This window comes from Monodelphis domestica, chromosome 3 (genome assembly GCF_027887165.1).
Source record: "Monodelphis domestica isolate mMonDom1 chromosome 3, mMonDom1.pri, whole genome shotgun sequence".
Classification (NCBI taxonomy): Eukaryota; Metazoa; Chordata; class Mammalia; order Didelphimorphia; family Didelphidae; genus Monodelphis; species Monodelphis domestica.
Genome location: NC_077229.1, coordinates 315,595,109 through 315,620,518, shown reverse-complemented (window position 1 = coordinate 315,620,518; position 25,410 = coordinate 315,595,109). Strand labels below are relative to the sequence as shown.

Here is a 25,410-nt window from a genome sequence, read left to right as displayed (position 1 = left end):
TACCCATAGCTACCCTCCTGCTCATTAAGTATCCGTGCCAATGAAATCACAGATATATTTTTAAGTTGAACATTTTTCGTTTTATTTTCACACTCACATAAAAATATTTTTGAGTTCTAAATCTCTCCCTCCCACACTGAGACGGCAAACAATATCATATAAGAATCACAAACACTTTTCAGTTTGAAAAAAGACTATAGATCACAGTGGGTACCGTAAACAACAACAATCTTCCCCCTCCTGGCTTCCTTCAAATCCTAGATAAACTCAGACCTTCTCTTTGATCCCCCTGAATACTAGTGCTTTCCCTCTGCGATTATCTCCAATTCTGCCTATACCGCATAAAGCTAGTTAGGTAAGTAGTTGTTTGACTGCTGTCTCCCCTAAGAGACTAAGTCCCTCGAAGGCAGGGGATGTTTTCGACCTTTCTCCGTCAGCAAAGCGCCTGGCTCGCAGGAGACACGTAATAAATGTTTCCTGACCATCAAGGCCCGCAGCTCAGGGCCCTAACACGTAGTGACATTCACATTTGCTATGGTAAAAAAGCCTTTGGCTAACACCACCCCCAACCCCCACTCCCCTGCCGTAGAGCAGCTAAGGGGGGCGGAGGGGTCGGCCCCGTTCTTGCTCTTGCAGCTTTCCTTTGATTCCTTCGTGATCCGGAGGCTTTTCTGCCCCGACCCACCGAGGCGGCCGCTGAGTGAAAGCGCGACCCCAGAAGAAACCCAGCCTCTCTGGTTCCTCGCCCCCTCAACGGGTTGCCATGAGCTAGTTAGTGTACCCGGGCGCGCGTGGGGGTGACTTAGCCCAAGAGCGACGTGTCGTTGTAGGCCTGTGGGGGTGGCAGAAGGCGTAGCCCGCTTCTTCCCGTCCGCCTTGCTCTGCATCCGCAGGCCCTCCCCGACTCAGCCGGCCCCTTTTTCCTCCCAGAACGGGCTGCCGCCTTCTCCGGGGCCCAGCGGGCCGAAAACTACGGCTCCGCTGCTCCGACCTCCCCCTCCCGCCCGTTCCTAGCATTCCTTGTCCCGAAACTCCCATTATCCAGAAGCCCCCTCCTCCCCACCTGGGAAAAGGGCCCCCTTGAGTTTCTCCCCGGCTCCCACCCTCTCCCGGACCCCCTCCTCCCCCTCAGCTCACCGGACCCTCCGCAACAGCCAGAGCCTCCTCCACCGGCTTCGGACACGGGCTAGGAGTTCCCAAGAGCGTCACCGGCAGATAGCCAATCCCCTCCCGGCGCCGGTTGTGCCCAGGCCTCCGTCGCCCAATCGACTGCCTTCCGTTAACGAAGGGGGCGGGTCCCGAGACCCGCGCGGCTCATAGGGCGGAGAGGGAAGCCTAGGAGGGGGTCAGGCGGGCACCTGGTTGGGCCCGAAGCTGAGAAAGGGTGCTCTGCTCGCTCTGCGCATGTGTGTGTTTGGGTGTGGGAGCGAGCCAGGAGGCGTCATGGAGCCGGGAATGTGGCGCTGTGTCCCTGCTCTTGATGTTTGTTTCTGTGGGCCGTCTGTCTGTGTGTGGCCTTTTGTTTCTTTGAATGAAGTCTAGGAAGCTAGCTCCATATTTTGAGGGGTGACCCTGGGTATGCAATGCAGAGAAAGATCAATTCTAAGCATTTTTTCAGATTATACGTGGGAAGCCTTTTCAGATGACACGCACTGTGGACTTTGGACCTATTGGCTTATGCTATGTTGTAGCTAAGCAGATAGCACACCTCACACACACACACACACACATATATAACCACAATTCAAACCACACACACATATATATATGTGTTTTGAATTGTGGTTTGAAGACAGCAGCAGTCTCTTTTGGATCTTACTCTGTATTCTTGTACACTTTTAATAGTCCTCTTTCTGATTGGATTCATCCTCTTTTCTTATCTGTGGGGTAACCACTGACATTCTGAAGGCAGTGTGGCATACACTTCGACAATGATACTAATTACAGAGTAACACTAACAAGGGGAAGTTTGTAGTGATGCCCATAGGGATGCCATATATGGAGGAGGATAAAAAAGACAGACTGGTGAATGAGGTGATACTCATTGTGAGCTCAGTGTGACTTCACTAAAGTTCATTCAACTTTGAATTGGAAGGAGAAAGCTTGCAGGACCAGTTTTTAACTGGTTGCTTGTCAACAGGCATTTAAGCAACTGGTAATTACCTTTTGTGACAGAAATTCAATATCTTTATGCTTTCATCTCTTTCTTTCAAAAGATATGAAAAACCAGAGCTAGATAAATTAGGACTACACTCACAACAGAAGCAAAATTGTACTTTAGATTCTGAGTGCTCAATAAATGGTAAGTATTCACTAGTCAAAAAAAAAGAAAGAAACTATCTTTGTAAAAGGAATTCAAGTTAGCATAGGTAAAGAGAAATATTTTACTTTAAAAACAAATTTGTAAATAATTTAAAATTTGCTAAAAGTTATTTAGTAACATGAATTGGAGACCTTTTTAAGGTAAGTGGACCAGTACCCTTTGGTCTACTTATATTTGCCTTTCTACAGTTTACTACAGCTAATCATTTACTTTTAACACTTTAGAGATCTATTTGATCTGAATTATAAGTACTAATGAAGCACCTGATTTTCTGACTCTCATTACACTGAAGCTGCCTCTTCTCCAATGACAAATTGGGGAGGAAGACTTCTGTTATTTTCTCTGTCCATTTACAACTGCTCCCTCTCGTGGTCTTGAGGAGAAAAAACTATTCAATACAAATCTACCAAGTTAAATTTAAAAAATTTTAAATTTCAGATAAAGCAGGGTACAAAAGAGTCTGAAGAGTTGCTATTTACTACTTTCTATTCATACTAATTGACTTCATCTAGCTCCTATTTATTTCTTGAAAAGACTTGAGAACCCGTGAAGGAAATGGGCAGCTGGGGAACAAAGTCTCAGGACAAGAACTAATGCTATTTCAATTCATTTGACAATAATAATAATAAAGGTATGGAGGTGAATAAGGAGTACTTCCTGTAGAGCTGGGTATACCCTCTGGCCCTTGCTAAAGGATATACTCCCACCCAACAACTTCATATTATGTTCCTGGGGCTGTGTAAAAAAATATTGTCCATAGAGTAAGGAAGATCCAGGCTATAAAAAGATCAAGCAAAAAAAAATACAAATACAAATGCAAAACATTTGTTGAGCTTTTCTCATTGGACCATTACTTTTTCCTTCTTGGTTTTCCAGTTATAGTGGACTAAGTTGCTGTTTTAGCAGGGGACCAAAGTACATTTCTAACTCCTTGGGTTATATTCTAGTCTTCTTTGGGAGAGAACAATACAACAAAACAGTTCTTAGGAATTTATTCAGATGAGACCAATAATTGTTGCTTTAAAAATTAGTTTGTAAAATTTAGATAGTCAAAGACTGAAGAGAGAATCTTTTCAGTACAGTTTTTGGTAGGGAAACATTAGCTTACAACTATGTGTAAGATTATTTGAAAAGTAGAAAAGTGGAAGGAAAGAGGTAAAGCCTGGAAGAAAGACAACTGTACTTTCAATCACGCCAGACTTACCCTTGAATACTGTTTCAGGCATTTGTATGATTAAGTGATTCCTTAATTCAAGCAATACTCAAACACTCAACTATTATATTCTCTTACATGCCAGGGAGTAGGAATACAAAAGAAGGCAAAAGCTAGACCTTGCTCTCAAAGACCTTATAGTCTAATGAAGGAGACAACACAAAAAAATATACCAAGTAAGTTCCATACAGGATAAATAAGAAATAACAGAAGGAAGGCACTGGAATTAAGAGTGATTAGGAAAAGCTTCCTGAGGGAATTTGAATTTTAGTTGGGACTTAACAGAAGCCAGAGAAGTCAATAGTCAGAACAAGAGCTCTCCAGGTATAGGGGACAGCCAGAGAAAATTCCCAGAACTGAGGGATGGAATATCTTGTTTGTGTAAAAGCCAGGAGGCCAGTATCACTGGATTGAAGAATATGTATCAAGACATACAATGTAAGAAGACTGGACAGGTAGGTGGGGGGCTATATTTCAAAGGGCTTTGAATGTCAAATGGAGCAAAAGGAAGCCACTGGAATTTATTGAGTAGATGGTGACATGGTCAGACTTATGCTTTAGGAAAACTACAGTAAATGACCAAATCAAGGATAGATTGGAATAGGAAGAGAGTTGAGACTGGTAGCCCACTATCAGGCAATTGAAATAATTCAGGTGTGTGGTGATAAGGACCTGCACTAGAGTGGTGGCATGCCAGAGAGAAAGGAGCATATTGTAAGGGATGTTGCAAAGATGACATCTACATACCTTGGCAACAGATTAGACATTGAGAAAAATAGTGAGGAATCCAGGATGATTCATAGATTGTGAGTATGAGGGATGGGAAAATACTGTTGTCCTTAACTGGATTAGGGAAATTACTGGGTGGGAGGAGTTTAGAGGGGGAAAAATGAGTTTTATTTTGAACATAGTAGGTTTAAGATATCTTATGGGACATCCACTTTGTGATAAAAGGCAGTTGGAAATGCAATTAGGTCAGCAGAGAGATTGGGTCAGGATAGATATGGGGATTGTCAGCATTGAGATGATAATTAAATCAGAAAGAGGATGAAATTATCCAGTGAAGTAGTATAGAGGGAGAAGAAAAGAAGCCCAAGACAACCTGGAGGGACACCTGTGATTAGAGGGCATGATCTAGAAGAGGATTCAGCAAAGCAGACAAAGAGAGAATGAAGGATTAGATAGGTAGGAGGAGAACCAGGGAAGAATGGCATCCTGAAAACCTGGGGAGAAGAGAGAATGGGAAAAGAGTGATCAACAGTGTCAAAGACTGTATCAGAATCAAGGAGAATTAGAATTCAGAAAATGCCATTGGATTTGGCAACTAATGGGATTATTATCAGTTTTGGTGAAATGAGTTCAGAAGCCAGATTGTAATAGGTTTAGAAGAGAGTGAAAGGAATGTGGAAGCTTCTATTTTAGATGAGGAATTTAGCTAACAAGGGCAGAAAATATATAGGACAATAGTTACTGGGGATGGTAGGATCAATTAAAGAATTTTTTTTTTGAGGATGAGGGAGATATTGACATGTGTGTAGGCAGTAGGGAAGCATCCAGCAGATAGATTGAAAATACACCATAGAGAGCAGCTAGGTGAATAGAGAGCCAGGACTAGAGAAAGGAAGTCCTAGGTTCAAATTTAGCCCCTTGGGCAAATCACTTAACTAGTACTTACTGCTCCTCTGTCTTGGCACCAACACAGTATTAATTCTAATACTGAAAGTAAGTTTTTAAAAAAGTAAAAAGAAAAATGTGACAGAGTAGGGATGGCAGAGGGGGAATTCTCTTAGAGGAGAAAGGATGGAATGAGATTACTTGAGCAGGTAGAGGGTTTAGATATGTTAAGAAGTTAGGTCATCTCATCATGTTGTGAGTGTGAAATTCCCTACCCCACTTTATGAATATAATAATATTACCCTTTATAATTATAACACAGATAATATAGTTTGCTTCATATGAATTATAAACAGTAGCTAAGAAAATTAAAGTTTAAAGGTGGTATCAAATCTTGCTGACATTTTGACCTTAAGTCTGTAAATGAAAAGTTTCAACCAAGCCCATCACACCCTGGTGCAAAATCATAAGACAGGAGGTAGAGGGCCACTCTCAGAGACAGATGTATCTCAGGTGCAAATGTCAGTCATAAAAGTCATCCATCTAACTGCTGACTCCTAGTCATCAGTGGGAAAACAAAACAAAACAAAACCAACAACAAAATATTAGATATTCTAGCCCTTTACTGAAAAGGTTTTGGAAAGGTCATTAGTAATAATAATAGACATAAAGTTACTACCCATGGTGATTATTTTTAATACTTTATAGCTTATTCAGCACTTGTATGATCTATCCATGTGAAAAATTCTGTATTCAGTCTGTTGTTTGGGACAAGATGTCATCAGATTCCCAAGTATAAAAAAAGCTATTTCCTAAGGCTCTGGTTCTCTTGTCTTGATCTTGACCAGAGTCTGGCTTTATTGTGAGACTGGCCATCTCTCAATGAATCTATTATTCAACTTGGAGACTGTATTGGTGTGATAAGTTTTCACCATAATGTAATTAAGGAATGAGGGAAATAGTGGCAGAAAGCATTTGAGTGATAGGAAATGGGGAAGAGTGAAGAAATGGGAGCACATCATTTTTACTGTAAAACAGGCAAAACTGCTCAGCTGAGAAGAGTTAGACTGAGGAAGGGAGAAAGAGCCATGAAAAATTCTAGGAAGGATGAAGAGGTTGGAAAGTGCAGCTGTGGAGAGTGGAATCACTTGAAGAGTAAGGCATAGTAGGATTTCTTAGCAACAGTGAGGACCCAGTTGAGGTTATGTAGTGTAAATCTGTAGTGGACACAATCAAAATGAGTGATTTTCTCCACCTTCATTCAACAGTTCAACATCAAGTTTGTAGGAAAGAAGGTGACAGTAGGAGTGATCCAAAGCCAGGGCTTGGTTGAGTGTAATTTGAGATATAATAAGGGGGCTAGTCATTCAAGAGAGGAGGACAGTGTAAAATTGAATTGAAATTAAGCCTCAGGTTCCACATTTACATTTATAAAAGAGAATAGATATAGAAAACATTTTACAACTTTCAAGTATTACATACATATAATATTTTCATTGGTGAAACAGACTGTAAAAATCCATTATATACGAAATATTCAGAATATGAAAAATTTCCCGGTGAAATTACTGTTCAGATTGAGAAATTCCATTGTACAAAATTTGATTCTTTATAAGGAGAGAAAAAAAGGGAGTCATACATGCTTAAATTGACTAAAGGACATTTAATCTGGGTAACTCAGTAATAGTTTCTTTAAAAAAACCTACCCCCTCCAAATACTTTTTGATGACGATTATTAAGATGATTAATAATAATTGAGGCCAGCTAGTGGCACAGTGGCTAGAGTTTCAGGACAGGAGTCAGAAAAGACATTTTTCATGAGTTCAAATCTGCCCTCAGACACTTCCTAGCAGTGTGACTGCGCAAGATACTTTACCCTGTTTGTCTCAGTGTCTAAATCTGTAAACTGGAGAAGGAAATAACAAAATGCTCCAATATCTTTGCCAAGAAAAAACCAAACGGATTAATGAAGAGCCAGACATGATGAAAAAAAAGATTGAAAAGGAAAAAAAAGTTATAGGTTCTTGGAATGATTATTGTACCTGGTCTAATTAAGTCAGCAAAGGCTGAAACAACTGCTTCCTGGGAAATGTAGTTTTCTACAGCTTGAACGAGGAGTATTGTACTACAAATGAGTCCTTTACACACACTGAATTCTGGGAACTGTAGTTCTAAGGCTGAAATCTGTCTCTTTTTCTTTTTTTAAAGACTCAAATTCCACGAGATTTCTCCTATAGGCAGAGTCTAGACGGATGGTGAAGCACGAGGCCCATTCCAGGGTTTCTGGCTTCCCATTGGCTCTATCTACACAAGGCCACGACTCTTTCTCCCCTGTAGCCAACGGCCATTGCAGCCCTAGAAGAACTCCAGCTATTGGGGGAAATTGATCTCGAGCTTAGGGCCAATGATTGCGGGGAGACGGCAGAGGTGACTGGGTCACAGGGTTAGAGTCCGCTGCTCGGTCCTCCTCCGTGGACCCCAACTCTCCAAATCTTTGGTTCTCTTTTTCCGGGGGCCAAGGGTGGGTGGGTTCCCTCCGGTAGCGGCGGCTGGGGCAGGTGAACGGAGTCGCCTCCGCGGGCCTTAGAACACTCCTGACTGTGTGGCTTTGCGATGTGGCGGGGCCTGGATGCGTGAAGCTGACCCGCGGAGCGTCGGTACGTTGGGACGTCCCAGGCCGCCTGGCAGCTAGACGAGTTAGTGGGCCGGCCGGAGGGCAAATCGCCGGCTGGTGAGCCAGGCCGCGACAATCCCTGGGCCTGGGGATGTGGGAGGGGCGGGGTCCGGCCAGGACGACCGCTCCTGCTAGGCCTTCGTTGTGGACCGGTCCGGGTCCCTGATTTTCTTCCCGGTGTCCAGATTGGGTTTTTCTGGCTTCTTTGTCCAATTCCCCTGCCAAACCGTTTACATGTCCCTTCCTTTCCCTGGTTCTGGTAATCAATCAGCACTTTTTTATTTACTCCCAGCTTGGTGCTAGGGGCTGTGTCTGGGCTATTAGGGTGCAAAGACAAAAAACGGGAAACAGCCCCTGCCCTCAGGGAGTTTATGTTCTGTAAGGCCTATAATGAGGCACGTATGAGTAAGAAAAAAAGCGTACAAAGTAAGTCAAAGTTAATTTCTGGGTGGTGTGCAGACAAAGATACTAGTAGCAGGGGGTTACGTGGGAGTTAGGGGAGGAGGTAAGGAGGACCGGATGTTACTGTAGTGTTTAAGCTGAGCTATGAAGGAAATTAGGGATGTAAAGGTAGAGACGTGAGGATAGTGCATCACTTACACACAATTCTTCATCTGCTTCTGCCTTTTCATTGGCTATCCTTCTGTGTTGGCATTGATTTTCCTTTTGTCTTCTGGCTTCCTTAAGACAGGTCATATCTAGCCTTCTGCAAGAAACCTTTTAAAAGTCTCTGTTCCCTTTTTTCTTTACCCTGTAGGTTTACCCTGTTAATGTCTTTCCTCTGAGGTTACCTCCAATTTTCTCTGTTTATGTCTGCATATTTGCAAATATTTGTTATGTATGTAAATGTTTGGTTAATGTATATGTAAATATATACATATATGTAAAATGTCCCACCTTCAAAATTCAATTAAATAAATATCAATTAAGCATCGACTTATGTAGAAGCAGCATGGCCTAGTGGATAAAGGGCAAGGCTTGGTGCCAGGAAGGACTCCACAAGGTTCAAGTCCTGCTCCTGACACAGTACTTATGTGACCGGGGCAGGTTATTTAACTTATAGGTTCTCTGAGTGAGAATAAGACTGGAAAAAACTGCCAGGCTGCATTGGTAAAGAGAATTTCCTCACTGGGAATTCTCTATGCCAGTGAAATCACAGGTTCATATCCTATCCCTACACATGGGCAGTGCAAATATGAGAGATTCTGGGTATGTAAAGTCAAAGAGGAAATGGCCTTTGTCTTCTTGCTTCTTCATGGATACAAGGTATGTACCTATAAGTTAAATACATGGTACTTTGAGGAAAGGGAGAACAATAACAAATCAGAAAAGATTTATTGTAGGAGATGGCATTTAATATGAAAGAAAACTAGGGATTATGAGACCATCTTTCTCTATTCTTCTCCTTTGCTCCATTTTTTTGCAGATAACTCAAAGGTATACATATATATCCAGCTCTCTTCTCTCTCTCTTAAGCTTCAGTCTGCTTTCTGAACACTTCTATCTGGGTGTCCTTGTAGATATTTCAGGTCAACAGGTCTAAAACAAAACTCATTTTCCCCTTAAACTTTCCTGATATTTCTATTACTATTTTTGGGTATCACCATTCTTCTAGTCCTCCCATTTCACAATTTGAAAGCCATCTTTAATTCTTTACTCTCCCCCACACCTCTATATACAATAAATTGCATGTACATTTGAATATATTAATATGTGAATACATTTTGAATGTGAATGCATATTTGAAAGTTGCTTTAATGCACATACAGTAGCCAAACCAAGGGATTATTTAATGTCTGCTAGTTATTGCATATAACTTGGGGCCATTATTTTCTAAACACCAAAGATTTCCAAGAATTAGTTATGTTTTTCATTAAGTTTAGCTGCTTATATCAATGAGTTTGTTTATTCATATTTTATTTTTAGATTTTTGACTTGTGCGCACTGCCATCAACCTAGAATCCTTAGAAAGCCAGAGAAGCTATCAAAAAGCACCCCAAATACTCCTGCATAGAGGAAGTCTTGTCAATTCTTCCTGACATCATCGCTCATCTCCTTTCTGTTTATGCCACTTCCACCCTAGTTCCCTCTCCTGCTTTTAGAAGCTTCACTGCTTCTCTATTATCTCTAGGATAAGATACAAACTCATCTGTTTGGTATATAAAGCTCTTTACAGTCTTATTTCAGCTTATCTTTCTGGGATAATTATGCAATATTCCCTTTTGTGTACTCTTTAAATTCCAATCAAGCTTGTCAACTTGCTATGTTCCAAAAAAAATATTGCTATACTTGCAAAAAACACTTTCATCTTTGATCTCCATGACTTTGCACAGGTTTTCACCTATGTCTAGAGTGTTCTTTCTTCATCTCTATTTCTTTTAACCGATAGCTTTCTTTAAGTCTCAATTGAAGTTCCACCTCTCACAACAGATCTTCATGATGTTCCCTAGTTATTAGTGTGCCCCCCAACCCCCAATAATGTATAGGTATCTTGCATTTATTTATCATTATTCATGTTGTATTTTTCCTCCAACCCCAGGAGAATGTAAATTCCTTGAAGATGACTACTTCATTTTTGTCTTTTTTTTTAGCACCTGGTATAGTGCCTGATATATTAAGCACTTTAGGAAATAATTATTGCATCAAATTGAATCATAGGGAACAATTTATAAGGACTCAAGGCAGGAAATAAAGTGTTCTTTTTGACAAAAAGATAGTTGGCTAGTTTGGCAGGGACATAGTATACATGAAGGGGAATAAAATGAAATATTTATAAATACATAGGTGGAACCCATATGGTGAAGTGCTTTAAATGCTAGGCACAGAGATTTGTATTATCCTAGAAGCTGAAGGAAGTTACTGACAATCTCTGAGCAAGGTAAGGTAGTGTCATAATCAGATCCATATTTTAGAAGTGGTAATTTGATAGTGTATAAAGATTGCATTAAAGAGTAGAGATATAGAGCGTAGGGAGACCAATTAGGTTGCTTTTACATTAATTTATGTAGTAGGCAATGAAAGGTCACAGGATCATATATATTCAGAGCTGAAAGAACCTAGAAATCATTTTCCTCCAACTTGTCATTTTATAAATAAGACACAAGTGCTCAAAAGTTATAAAGTGACTTTAACAAGGTAATAAGTGATAGTTAATGATTAATAAATTATATATCTAGTGTTAGAACACATATCCCCTACCTCCTAATATAACTTTTTTCCATTTTATCATACTGCCTCTGTCTGAATGAAATGAAATGGAGGATGTATGTATGAAATGTTGTGGAGATAGAATTACTAGGACTTGGCAACTGGTTGGCTATGAGGAGGGAAGAGAATGATTTTGAAATTGTGGATGTGGGTGACAGGAAGGATGGTGATTCCCTTAGTTAAAATAAGGATATCAAGAGGAGGAATTCATTTAGGATTCATTGTTTCTAATGTGTTGAGTCACATGGGGGTCTCCAGTATGTAGTTGGTGATTCAGAATTGGAATTCAGGTGATGGATTAGACTAGATAAATAGACTTGCGCATAATCTGCATAGAGATGATAGTTGGGTCCATGGGACATGATACTACTGATTATATTTCACAGAAGTCTATTCTACTTTATATACTGAGTTTGTGTCCTTTGTTTAGTCACAGTATGTGCCATCATACAATATATATTTCCATGTTTGTCATGTTTTGAAAGAAGACATCACTCATGCTAAAAAAAGATATATGAAGGAAATGAAGTGAAAAATGATATGCTTCAATCTGCATTCAGGCTCCATCTGTTTCTACTATGGTGATTTTTAGCCTTTATTGTCATGAGTTTGTCTTGCTTGAATCCTTGTTTTGCTGATAACATTTAAGTCATTCATAGTTGATCATAATATATTATTGCTGTTACTATATACAATGTTCTCCTAGTTTTGCTCACTTCATTTTACATCAATTCATTTAAGTTCAGGTTTTTTGTGATCATTCTGCTTGTCATTTCTTATACCACTACTTGTTTAGCCCTTCCTCAACTGATAAGACATGCTTTCAGTTTCCAGTTTTTTGCCATCACAAAAAGAGCCTTTTTGCCTCTTGTCTTTGATTTCTTTGGGGATACTGAGTTTTCTTTAGAGAACTGCCTAAAGAAAAAGAGGAAAGATCATAGATAAATACCAGAGTTTAAACTGTTCAGACACACCCATTGTTTTAAAAACTTATTTGGAAGAGTGAAACATGGGGATTTTATAGTTGAAAGGAGAGAATAAATCTCAGATATAAAAATGTAGGGTTTTTTTAAAAACCTTCTTTAACTTACAAATTTATTTTTGGGATTAATGTAGAATTACTGTAATTTATATGAAAAACCAAACTACTTGGATAATCCATGAAAGTTATTTTCCTAACATGTTATGGATGTACTTTCTAGATTGACTGGACCAGTTCATTGTTATGCCAACAGTGCATTAATGTGCCTGTTTTCCAAAAAGTTCTCCAGCATTTGTCATTTCCTTTGGTCAACTTTGTCAATCCAATTCATCTGAGGTGTAAACTCCAAGAGTAATTTTAATTTGCATTTCTTTAATTATTAGTGATTTTGAGCATTTTTTAAAAATGTGACTATTGATACCATGGATTTTTCCCTCTAAAAACTGCCTGTTCATATCTTTTGACCATTATCAACTGGAAAATGGTTCTTATTCTTAAAAGTTTGACTTGATTCTCTATGTCTTAGACATTAGACTTTTATCAGAGAAACTTGCTGCCAAGATTTTCCCATTTACTTCTCTTTTAGCTGCATTGGTTTTATTTGTACCATAACTTTTAAATTTCATATAATCAAAATTGCTAATGTGATCTCTGGTAAACTTTCTCTATTTAATCATGATCAAAATTTTATCCATCTGACTGGTATTTTCTTCCTTTAAGAATTTAGATTTTAATAGGGGGATATAATACTGGAAAGTGGAATTGGGAAGGAGTTTTTGGCCTAGGAGTCTGGGAATGCGAGTGCCAAGTCCTAAGGCATTAGCACAGTGGATTTAGCATTGATGTGATTACTGTTCCCAGGACAGGCATGAAGAAAGTTAAGATACCTTTTGTAGACATTTTATCCTTGTGGATAGCTGTATAATATCTGTTTCTGAGGTGTTTTCCTTATCTGAGATTCTCTTTTAGGGATGCCAGAGTAAGTCATTATGTTTAAAAGGAACACTCTTCAAAAAACATTTTCATTTCATTAGAATATTTATAAGTCTTCTGTCTCCAACTCTTGAAGGAAAGATACTCATTTTATTTTATTTTATGTTAAAAACTCTTTTAGAAGTCTTATCTTCTTTGGGTACTTGTCTAAATGGGTGTTCTGTGGTAGAAACCAATAGTTATGGTTTAAGAGCATTCTGGGAGGAGATAGAATAAAACACAAGAACTTTTCCCCTAAGAATTTCTCTTAGATGGAAGAGCACTAATGAGAAACCAAGGTCTTTTAGTATACAGGAAGTCCTGTTAATTGATAGTGTGCCTGGTTCTCAGATGGAGATCTGAGTTGGGACACTTGTTTGGAAACCAGCAGTAGGTGTTCTAGAGGCTCCTTTTTACCAATAGTTCTTGTACATATGAAAAACATGTACAACACATGAGCAATTCAGTACCCACATAGGGAAATGTGCATACTAGCTGATAATAAACACAACCAAAGGGAAAAACAATTCAGCAATTATCTGTTTTGTGCCCTATTTATACAATTTTTGTGTGTTGTTTTTGTTAAAAAAAAACCTACTTAACTAGCCATTAAAGTTATCCACAAGGATACTTGTGGAGTTACTCCAGCAGATGCAACTTGTTTTATATAGTGTAGAAGAGATTTCTCTTCAGATATGAGTTGGTCTAGGTGGCTTCTGAGGTAGATCCCTTCCAGTTTAAGATTGTATGACAGACATCCTGAAACTGCAATATTGACAAGTAGAATAAACAAAAAGTGAGGACTATAAAAATGTGTGCCCTTGTGTGTGCTTTATGACCTTGTGTACATTTGGGGAGGGAATCTAGGTTTTTATCAGATGAGAAGAACATTTACGAAATGCATTGCAAACCTTAGTGCACTGTGCAAATACTAGTTATTATTTTTATATATCATCTTATTACCTTCTATACCATGTGTTTTATCAATATAAATTAGTATAGCAATGATTTGTGTTTTATCAATATAAATTAGTATAGCAATGATTCTTGTTCTATGTATAAAGGTGAGCCTGGGTTCTCCAAGGCTATGCCAATTTAGCATAAGCTTTGTCGACTTTGACCTGGAATCAGACAGAATCTTTTTAAAGATTGAGACAGCTTTTCAAGGTCATGCGATCTTTAACATCTCTTTTTTGTTGTTATTCCAATATAAGCAAATGGCCCAGAATACTTTTTCACTAAGTAGAACATCCATTGAAAACTAAGAACTTAAGTAATCTACAGAAGGAAAGTTGATTTTTTCAAAACTTGGATGTGAAGAAAATTTTTACATGAAGTCTACCTACATGAGTTTCAATATTCTAAACAAATACTTCTTTATAAAAACAAAATAACTATACTATGAATAAGTGCTTTAAAATTTATTTTTACATAGTTTAATAGTTTGTAGGACTAAAACTAGAAACCAGGTCTTCTGCGTGAAAAATAATCTGCTATACCAAAATCTGCCAGGTCCTATCAAGCCAAATTTATTTCCTGCAGCTTCTACTTTTCTTTTTTACTGCTGCCTGTCAAGGTCATTTAAAACAAGTTTAATCCCTTTACTGTGACAGTCCTTCAAATGTTTGATGAAAATTGAAATGAGGGCATCTGACTTGATGATCTCCCAGGTCCTATCTACTTTTAAAGCTATGATACTGTGATCCTGTCTTCTAGCCAAAATATTCCCAATTCCTGCAACTTATACTTATATGATGGAATTCTTACTATTCTTGACTTTTTGCTTTATTCAGTTTATCACCAAAACTGATTTTCAAAACTATGTACAATATTCTAGAGATATGATCTGAGCAGGGCAGAGGATAGGGGAAACTTGTGCCTCCTGAGTCCTGCATATATGTTAGGTAGCCCAGTTTTCCTTTCTTTGTGTAAATTTAATTCATCTATTCACTTTGTAAGGTTTTAATGTTGTAAGGAGATTTAAATCACTACTCTATGGTGCTAACTTAACTATTTTTCTCAACAGATCTTAAAAAAAAAAAGACTATTTTCTTCATATGGCATAGAAGATGAGTTCTGCTACCATGAATGAAGAGCCTGATGCACTATCTGTGGTCAATCAGCTTCGAGATCTTGCAGCAGATCCGCTAAATAGACGAGCCATTGTCCAGGATCAAGGATGTCTGCCAGGCCTTATTTTGTTTATGGACCACCCCAATCCTCCAGTTGTCCACTCAGCTTTACTAGTAAGTGATCCCTTAGCACTCTCTAGTTTTTAGGTTAACTGCTTCATCATTTCAATGGACTTTGTATTATTAGTTTTGCCCTCTTGAGTTTCTTCCCTGTAGTATATCAGTGACCTGTAATCCCATTTGCTTATCTTTTCAGCTCAGTTCAGTTCTTTGTTATTAAGGTGATCTGTTCTATATTTTCATTAGTTTTGATCTAAGAAAGAGAAATAATTGCTTGAAAAAGCATTAAAATTCATTCTGAGTTAACTTTATTTGTAGAATATTATAGATAAAAAGTCCTTTGTATTTGGTATTGATCTATGTTTTTTCCTATTTATGAGCATAATTGATCTCATCATTCATTGTAGTTGGAAAATAATCCCATATCATTTATATGTCTTAGAGGTGAATAATTGTCCCCCTTTTTCATTCCACTTTTTTGTTTAGAACTTTTGATTGTTTCTGACTTCTGTGCTGGGAATAAATAACATCACTTCCTAGAATGATAGCTATCGCTATCAAGATAGAAAAAATAGATATCTCTCCAGTTATAAATTTATACCTTTCTTAGGCTGAGGTTATTAATTAATTAGTAACTAATGTATTTGTTTTCTGGCCTATGACAGAAAATTCTATTTACTTAAACAAAGGACTAGTTAAAGTACCATCTTTGAGGCAGCATAGCCTAGTGCAGTGATGGTGAACCTTTTAGAGAGGGAGTGTCAGGCCCCTTTCTGCTCACTTCCAGTGCTGTGCCTGCCCCACCCAGAGACCAAGTGCCACACCTTGGCCCACCCACCTTACCCTTCACCTTTACCCTAGATAGGGGAGGGAGGGAGCATTCCCACTGAGCTATTAGGTGGGGGGGTAAGGGGGGAGCAGGTGATATGAAAAAAGAATGTCATCAGGCACAGTGGAGAGGGGGAGGAGAACAGCTCCACTGAAGTCCCTCTGCCTTTCTAGTAATGACTTTCACTGTGCATGCCTACAGAGAGCTCTCTGCATGCTATCTTTGCTACCCATACCATAGGTTCACCACCACTGGCCTAGTGGATAGAGAGGCAGTTTTGGTCTGAAAATGTTCCAGTCCTACTTCTAATGCACACTTTCTAGGAGACTAGGGTCAAGTCACCGACCTCAATCCTCTGAGATTTTTCAGTTAGAGTTATTTGGCTAGTCTGCATCAGTTTTTACCAGGTATTACTGACACTGGTGAAATCACAAATCTAGACAAAAAAGTATTACGTATTAGAAGATACTCCCATGGATCATGAGAGATGTTTCTTATGGATGATCACTAAGAAATTGAGAGAGACAGACAATATTGTGTACGGTGTGTGTGTGTGTGTGTGTGTGTGTGTGTTTTTAAACTGGACATGAGATTGCATCTGGGTAGGAAGCCCACAATGAGGAGATTCCAATCTTTACCAATTCAGATTATCACCTTCTGTCTTTTATAATATCAGACAGTGACCAGATTCTTGGCACTTAATCACATAGTCTTTATGTGTCAGACTCTGAACTTGAACCTGTGCCTACTTTTAATGCAGAATACCTCTTAAATATTAGATCAAATTATGAAAAAATCTCTAAAAAAAATTACTAACTCTAAATTCTCTATTTTTAAAAGACTTCTAAAAGAAAATTCTATCATAGCAAGAGAATATGAATAATTATTGAAAGTTCACAGTAAGAAGATCTGACAATCAAAGGTGCAATATGCAGTACTATTGGCAAGCTATTGATGCTATTAATAGACATAGGCTTACATAATTAAGTGCTTTTGAGTTTTTCTTTGCTGAGGTTGAAAAGAAAAGGAGGAGAGTATTACTATTTAGAACCTTTTTTTGGATGAGAGAATAGACTAGACATTGACCATAACAATGAGATAGAAAGGGACAATGTAAAAAGACTTACGGTGCTGAAGAAGTGAGAGAAATCTTAGGATTAATGTCTGCATGTGAGAGATCAATTGCTGCCTCTGAAACTTTTTATTGATGCTTTTTATTTTATTTTATTTTTTAAATCCTTACCTTCCATCTTAGAATCGTATCATGTATTGGGTTCAAGACAGAAGAACACTAAGGACTAGGCGATGGGGCTTAAGTGATTTAAGTGATTTGTCTAGGGTCACATGGCTAAGATGTATCTATGTCTGAGGACAATTTGAACTCCTGCCACTAGGCCTGACTCTTAATCCACTAAGCCACCTAGTTGCTCTCCTGTCTTTTATTTTTTAAGCCACAGATACTTCCTGAAATCTCCCTCTTCTGTGCTTCTTTGTTATGAAGACAACATTAAGTAAATTTTAAACAACACATTCTGTGAATCTGCCAGTATATACAACATTAGTTGTTTGGAGATCTATGCCATTCTCTATTAAGAAATTATAACATTTATCCTCTGGAGCTAATAATAATTATTGCCTAATTTGTTCATGTGGCTTTTAGTGGTGTTTTTATTTATAATATTTTTCTCTTCCTACAGTCCTTCCAACACTTTCTCTCTTTTGTCATCTTTTCCAATCTGATGGCTATGAGGTAAAATGTGAGAGTTGTTTCAATTTGAATTTCTTTTATTAGTGATTTTGAGCAGTTTTTGATATGATTGTTAATGGTTTACAATTCTTGTTTTTAAAACTTGTGTTCAGATTCTTTGACCACTCAGTAGGTGGTGGTTTCTTAAGAATTAGTAGCAATGAGGAATCTGGAATCATATCAACAAACTTTGTGTGTGTGTTCTGTTCCATGAAAATCCATTGGTCTGGTCTTGCACTGAATGGATCTTTTAAAACTATGCATGATTGTGTAACATGCATTGGTCATTTGGTTCACTGTTATGCAGATATTCCATATGTTCACATATTTCATTATATGATAATTAAAAAAAAAATCACATTCATTATTAACACTACTAGTTTCATTAGAAAAGTCTTTTAAGTATTGGGAAGCTGTCAAGTCCAGAGTGGGAATACAAGTTTCCCAAAATTCTAATTTTTGCTTGAAAACTTGAATTTTTTTTATTGGCTATTAAGACTGTCTATTGTTTTCCTTGAAGTAACAGGCTCACTTGATTTTTAAGAACATATCCATTAAATAACCAAGTCTAAATAACCAGTTTGTCAGTTTTTCTTTCCAGAAAAAATGGTCTATGGAAAAACTTGCCTGAAAACTGGTGTTCACATCAGTGTTTTTCTTAGAAACTACCATATCTCAGTATTCATCTTTATTCATATTACACATTCACCACATAGAAGTTAAAAAGATATTTACTCAGGGATTGAGATTTAATAAAATAAATTTTTATTGTTTCAGCTAGGATATGCTTAAATGAAACTGGCATTTGTTTTTTATCATGAGTGCATAGTGGTGAAGTATACAATGCCACTGCCTTAATTTATCTTAATTTGCCAGCAGTCTTACCATTTGGCATTGTCGGTGTAAATATTAATTCAGTTATTCCAGAATAAACCATGAAATTCAAAAAAGTTACTTAGCACTTTGAATGTTTCAGTATTTCTTGCATTGATTTTCAAGCATTCACATAAAAAGATCTCTGATTATTATTTATTGCTGATGTTGGATGAATGCAAACAAAATGACACGTATAGCTATATCTGTAGATTGTAAACTGGTGAGATAAAAGCACAAGTTCTGCAAGTGGGATTTTAACTCAGTCTTGATGCCTGCATCTAAATCTTAACTCACAGATCATGTGGCCTTTGGAAAATACCACTGTTCACTTTAGAAAATGAGAGTGAAAAAGACTTTAGTATTCTTGCCTTAAAAGTAAAATGTGTTAGTATTATTTTGGAAATAATTTTGACCTTGGTGATCCCACTCCCCCCACCAAGGAAAAAAAATGGTTCTGGGGACTATACTTTGAGCACTACTGGTATATCTAGAATATCAAATGTTACTTTGTTGTTCTTGCTTAATTATTTTCCAGTCATTGTGCTAGGCACTGGAAATAAAAAGAAAAGCAAAAACACTCCTTGCCCTCATAGAGCTCAGTCTAGTGAGGAGGCAACATGTAATTAACAATGTATATAAGGCATATACAGGATAAATTGGAGATGATCTCAAAAGGCATTGGAATTAAGGGGGATTGTTGGAGAAGCTGGATTTTAGTTGAGATTTGAAGAGAAACCAGGAAGCAGGGATAAAGAAGGAAAGAATTCCAGAAACAGGGACACATTTTTAGCAAAATAAGATTTTTGTTAGTATTTAACTACTCCTTTTCCTTGAAATAAAATACTCATCTGTTTCATTTTTCTTCTATCACTTGTTTCTTCTCTTCCTATTTATTTCTTCACTTAAGTTCATTAGCAGGGCTAGAGGAGTTTCAGGAAAGAACCTTGAAACTAAAATAAGGATTTGGCATCTGTTTGGGTTTCAGTTTACCCTCTGCTTTTCATATGCTATCACTGCTCAAGATCCAAAATTTGCTGTGTGTAAAATAAGGTGTACTTGTCAGATCCCATGAGAACCAAGCAGCACTGGATTCTCAGCAACATTAAAAAAATGTATATATATGCTACATATGGAATTAAGTACTTCATTTTTAGAAATTTGTGATCTGCTACTGTTATAACTAACCATGAAGTAGAAACATGAAAACAACCCTTGAAGTGCCCAAGGTTTTCAAGCTTTGATATAGCTGACAAATTATGAAGTCCCTGCTAGTAAAGTCACATTGCCCTTGGCCTTGGTGTATTTAAAAAAGAGTAACAGCAGATCAAAACACTAAAATTAGCATGCAAAATCCTAGCTTTTTCTAGAGAGATAAGGATTTGGTTAAAAATGATTGATACTTTAATCTTAATTAGCAAGGTCATACAAAGTTAAACTGCAGCAGGACAGAAACTTATAATTCTAAAATTGCTTAGATGCTACTTACAATAAATATTTGAGTGTCTTTTAAACAATTTTTTCCTTTAATGTTGACATTTTTCAAAGTCCTATGAGAAGGTTAAAAGAGGAAACTCCACTTTATTAGGCAACTGCTAGATTATAAAGTTCTTCAGGTGAAGAGGGAGAGCAGAATATATATTGACAATTTTAAAATTAAGTTGAACATAAAAAAATTTGACTTTTTAGATTTCTTTTTAGAAATGTTCAAGTTGCCAAATTTGCGTTTTTCCTCAGATTTTTAACTATGGTAAAATTTACAAGCTTTTGAAATTCCCTTTTTTATAGTAGCTTTGGAACAATAGTTTTAGTAGATTGAATGAAAGGTTATTATATCACTTTGTAGATGTTATCTAATTTTTCCCCTTCTCCCAAATCTAGAAGAGAACATTAATAATGGGAAAGAATAAAGTTAATGGTAGATTTAGATATCAGAAGGAACTCAGAGAAAATAGAGCAGATCTTTACCTTGGAAGAGTTAGCTTACATTCTGCTTTTGGAGTAATATATACAAAATTTTAAATGTGACTGCAGCCAAACATTTTGGTTATTGTGTGGATTTTTACATGACCATACCAAGATAACTTGGAAAGTCTTATGTTAGGTAGTATGTCATATTTGTTAATCTGATTTCATCCTGAATACGAGAGTGATTGTATTTCTTTGTATTTGAAGATTTTTAATCTTTCATTTTAGTTTTTCAGTACAAATTAATTTTATTGTGTAACACATAGCTATTTAGATTTTTGCAAACACTTTTATATGTTGGTTCTTTATAATTTTGTCTCCAAACTTAATGTTACATGTTACTGCTAGATGCCAATTCACTTTAACCATATTTTAGGCTGGAATACAAATAGCTTTGTCTTTGAATAACTTGCACAGCTCCTGGGAGAACTGGATAGGAAGGTTGTTTTTTTTTTTTCCAAATATAGGTACAACTCCCAGGAGTGAAGTCCTGGCATTGTAGCATGCCTCAGTAAATGTTTGTTGAATTAAATAAGCTGAATTTCAAGTGCCACTGCCTCCTTTTTTCTATGGTATGTAAACCTCAAAATTCCTTAGACTTATAAATGTTGGAAATTTCACCATTGGGATATTTCATACTTGGAAAATTTCTTACTGATAGTCTATTGGAATGGGAACCCCATTGGCATGGGAGGTTCCTTCTCTTCCCTTCTTAAGATTACTTTAGGACAGAAACCTTTTGCTGAACAATGGAAAGGACTTTGACCTATGCTTAAGCATAGAACAGGAATTTCTTTGAGTCATGATTGATTTTAGAATTGATACAATGGAGATACTTGGAATCAATCTCCACCCTATTCAGTCCTAACAGGATTGAGTAAGGGCTGCAGCCTAGATCAAAATTTAATTATTCCAATCTCTACCCTACTCAGGTTAACAGGATTTAGAAAGGGCTGTAGCAAAGGAGCAAAGATTTAATCATTTGAAAATATGACCTTCAACAGACATGTGCAAAGCCTCTGGGCGGTCCTGGGTTAAGCTAGAGCCTCCATTGGCACAGGGAAATTGATGGACAGTGATTGGTAGATGTGACGACTGAGGGGAGGCAACTTGGATGGTTTCCTTAAAGATCAGGGGGGTCTGAAGACTGGGGGTTGTTGAGGAGTTGGCCGGAGTGGTGGCGGTGTGCTCTGAGAAGCTTGCTCTGAAGGAAGCTGAAGGTGGGGGCCTCTGAGACTGTTTACCATTTTGGTCACGTGAGTAATAGGGACTGATCTCTTTTCTTTGCCTCAGCTATCTAAGGGCTTGGGCCTTTTGGCCCAGCCTAAACAGAAGGGGTATTTAAGCCCTATTCCCTTCTCTCCCTTTTTCTCTCTCTCTATCTCTAATTCCTTTCTTCCTCCTATTGAAATTAAACTCCATAAAAGGTTGCCTAAACAGAAGGGGTATTTAAGCCCTATTCCCTTCTCTCCCTTTTTCTCTCTCTCTATCTCTAATTCCTTTCTTCCTCCTATTGAAATTAAACTCCATAAAAGGTTGACAGCTGACTTGAGTTTTCATTTAGGAATTACATAGCTGAATTCCTTGGCGACCTTAAATTAATATATATCAGTCTTTTAAAGTGATTCCCTTGTCACAGGTAGAGGACAACGTAGAACTTTCTTAACAGTTATATGTAACTTTGCTCCATATATTAAAAACCCACTATTCTTTATGCCCAAAGGGCTTTAAAAGACTGCTTGCCATTTGATCTAGTCATACCACTGCTGGGTTTGTACCCCAAAGAGATAATAAGGAAAAAGACATGTACAAAAATATTTATAGCTGAGTTCTTTGTAGTGGCAAAAAATGAGGGGGTGTCTTATCGATTGGGGAATGGCTGAACAAATTATATCATGTTACAGTTAAAAGAGTGGTTTCCTTAAAGTGTGACCACGAAAATATGGTTTCATGACTGTGAATTGCCAAACTGTAAAAATAATTTTTTGTGTCTTGATTTTATATCAAAAATAAAGTGGTCGCCATGGGAAAATTCCCAAGTATTAAATATACCCAATTCAGCTGGGTTTTATGGAGATTTTAATTAATACAAATGAGGAATTAAGGAAAGGGAGAGAGAATAAGAGGAAATAATGGAAACAGGGCCTAGGCCATTGGCCTAGGCCTAAGCTTTAAGAGAGACTAGTCAGTCTTTAATCACTCACCACAAGATTTGTCCCAAGCAAGATTCTAGTGTTCAGAGAGACCCAGCTACTCCAACTAGTCCCAGCTCCAACTCAGCTACCAAAGCTGCACTCATTTCAGAGCTCCAGCAGCCTTCTCTGACTCCTGACCTCCAATTCAGCTCCAAAGCTCAAAAACTTCAGAGGCCTTTCTGACCTCCTTTTAAAGAGAATTTTCTCCTATGTCACCTCCCCTAAGTTTTCACATCTACCAATCACAGTAGACGTTTTCCAAAGGAATGACCATTCTTAATTCACACCTGAGTAGACTAAAACCTCACACCTCTTGCTAAACTTGCTTGAACTTTTAGTGATTAATTTTACCTTCATAGGTACTTAGCACCTTTTTGTATTAGATCTAAAAATAGACCCAGCTTAAGGGTTTTAGCTTTACTTTAAGTATGGGTTAAGTACTTTTCATTGTTCAGTAAGGAGTTTACAACTTTATCTCCCCCTAAAGTATGCCTAAGTATGGGTGGAGTAATGTTAGATTTCCCACCTACATTCCTGACTAAAGTCCCTTCATTAAAAAAATAAGGGAATAGCAGCCTTAACCAAAAATGTTCCAAGGTAGAGTGAGAATTTTTAAGATTCACAAGTCTGAGAAATTTTAAGATTCACAATCTGTTGGTGATGGGATACTATTGTGCTGAAAGGAATAATGAATTGGAGGATTTATTTGTAAACTGGAAAGACTACCAGGAATTTATGCAGAGGGAAAGGAGCAGAACTAGGAGAACATTATATACAGAGACTGATACATTGTGGCACAATTGAATGTAATGGACTCTACTAGTAGCAATGCAATGATCTAGGACAATTCTGAGGGATTTATGAGAAAGAATGCTATCCACATCCAGAGAAAGAACTGTGGGAATAGAAACACAGAAGAAGGGAGGGGAAGAACACGAATCATGTAACCATGGAAAAATATTCTAAATTAACCAATTAAATAAATATTCTTTCACTTAAGAAGCTGGAACTCATTAATTGCTAAGTGAATCATCTTATTTTTTAAATGGTTTATTTTCAGAATCTGAAGTTGGATTTTTTGTTAATTTGTTTATATACTTAGCTTTCATCCTAAATTGCATCTTTACCCACTGCCTCTGACACTGTTTTGACTTAGGCAATTGCCATTATTGCATAGTATGGAGAAGGAACCCCAGAGACTCCCTGTTTCAGCTTGGCTCCTACAGCTGACAGTTGGTTATTTAGCTCAGCACACTTCAGGGAGTGAGAGAACTCCTTTAGGCCCCGTATTTGGTTTGGGCAGCTTGAATAATGGAGAAGTTTTTCTTAAAACCAGTCTAAATCATCATCTCTGCTATGTCTATCTGTTGCCCTTCAGATCCCTGAAATTATGTTCTTTTCTTGCTAAATACACCCAACAATTCCTTTAATTGATGCTGATTCATGATTGAGTTTGAGTTCTTGCATTATATCGATCACTTTCTTCTGGTGGTTTTCCAGCTAGTCATTGTTCTTCATTGTGGAAAAAACAGGTCCCTAATAGAGAAATCAAGGTGGATAGATGGTGTAATCCACCTTAGAGAGCTGCCTAGATTCCCAGGTGTTGTCCCCAGGTTTCCCTCACTGGGCTAGTAGTGCACAAACTCCTAGAGACAATGTTATAGAGAGAATATCTATTTTATTGTAGATCAAGGTTAGGAAGTGAGGATTAGTAAAAAGGGTTTCCCTAGCTCTAATTTTCTTAACTCACACACACCAAAACTAAGTTCATTGCAAGATGAATATCTCTGGTCTTCAGGCTCCCTATCAAGCTTCCTATTTTCTGGCTAAACGTCCCTGAACTCTGTCTACCTGACTATATTCCTCAGATTCTGATTCAGTTATTTCTCCCAAAGTTGTCTCCAAATTATGCTAAGAGTGGACCCAAGATGGCTGAGTCCACCCAGCTGGGTCTGAACCCTGAGGAAAATCCTCAGAGCTCTAAGAAAGTCAGGATTTCAAGGTAAAATCACCAGGCAATTCTTCTCCAGGATGTTCAACAGCTAAATAGAAACCTCAGGGAAATGGTTTGAAGATTTCCCTTCATCCACCAAAGGCTTGAGGGGTAGGAAAGCTCACAAAAGCAGTTCTTTCTCTCCCAGGTTAGACAGGAAGCAGTTGTACCTTCAAAACTCTTTCTCCTCTGCCCCCTGAATTCCAGAATCCTTTCTCCAGAATTCCTAATGTGTGCCCATTATAGCATCTTAAAGACAGCCTTCAACTTCTTTTAAAACTTACTCTTATCTCTATAACTCTACTATTACAATTGAAATTCAACAGATATCTATTAAGGGCCTATTGTGTGGTCAGATATTGTGTTAAGTGTTGATATAGTACAAAGATGAAAAAAACACAGTATTTATGCTGCAGGAGTTTGTTTTATTGGAGAGAACAGCATGTACATGAACATTAAAGCTCAAAATATATCTAAAGTAGTTTCCTGGAGAAGATCAGGATAGGTTTCATGTTGGAGATAGTATCTGAACTGAGTTTGGAAGGAAGCTATGGATTCTATGAGTCCTCTGAATGTGTTATCCTGAACTAAACATGGTACTTGAAGAGGACTTCTAAGCAGAGAAGAG

At 37.7% G+C, this 25,410-nt stretch overlaps 2 protein-coding genes across 5 annotated transcripts in view; one reads left to right on the top strand and one right to left on the bottom strand.

The window, feature by feature from the left end:
• The window catches only part of MTFR1 (mitochondrial fission regulator 1), a 55,896-nt gene extending 54,502 nt beyond the window's left edge, over nucleotides 1-1,394 (bottom strand). Inside the window, exon 1 of one of the 4 annotated variants that reach the window (XM_007487054.3) lies at nucleotides 1,138-1,394. The gene's annotated coding sequence lies outside the window, so the exon portion shown is untranslated. Of the gene's footprint in view, nucleotides 1-781; nucleotides 1,018-1,137 lie in introns of those variants that run through there. The other 3 variants (XM_007487053.3, XM_056823984.1, XM_056823983.1) reach the window with 3 other exon arrangements.
• A 6,079-nt stretch (nucleotides 1,395-7,473) lies between these two features.
• ARMC1 (armadillo repeat containing 1) overlaps nucleotides 7,474-25,410 on the top strand; it is an 82,178-nt gene continuing 64,241 nt past the window's right edge. The window contains exons 1-2 of the mRNA XM_001379158.4: nucleotides 7,474-7,807; nucleotides 15,012-15,231. Coding sequence (XP_001379195.1) covers nucleotides 15,055-15,231 — 177 coding nt within the window. The 5' untranslated portion in view covers nucleotides 7,474-7,807; nucleotides 15,012-15,054. The remainder of the gene's footprint in view (nucleotides 7,808-15,011; nucleotides 15,232-25,410) is intronic.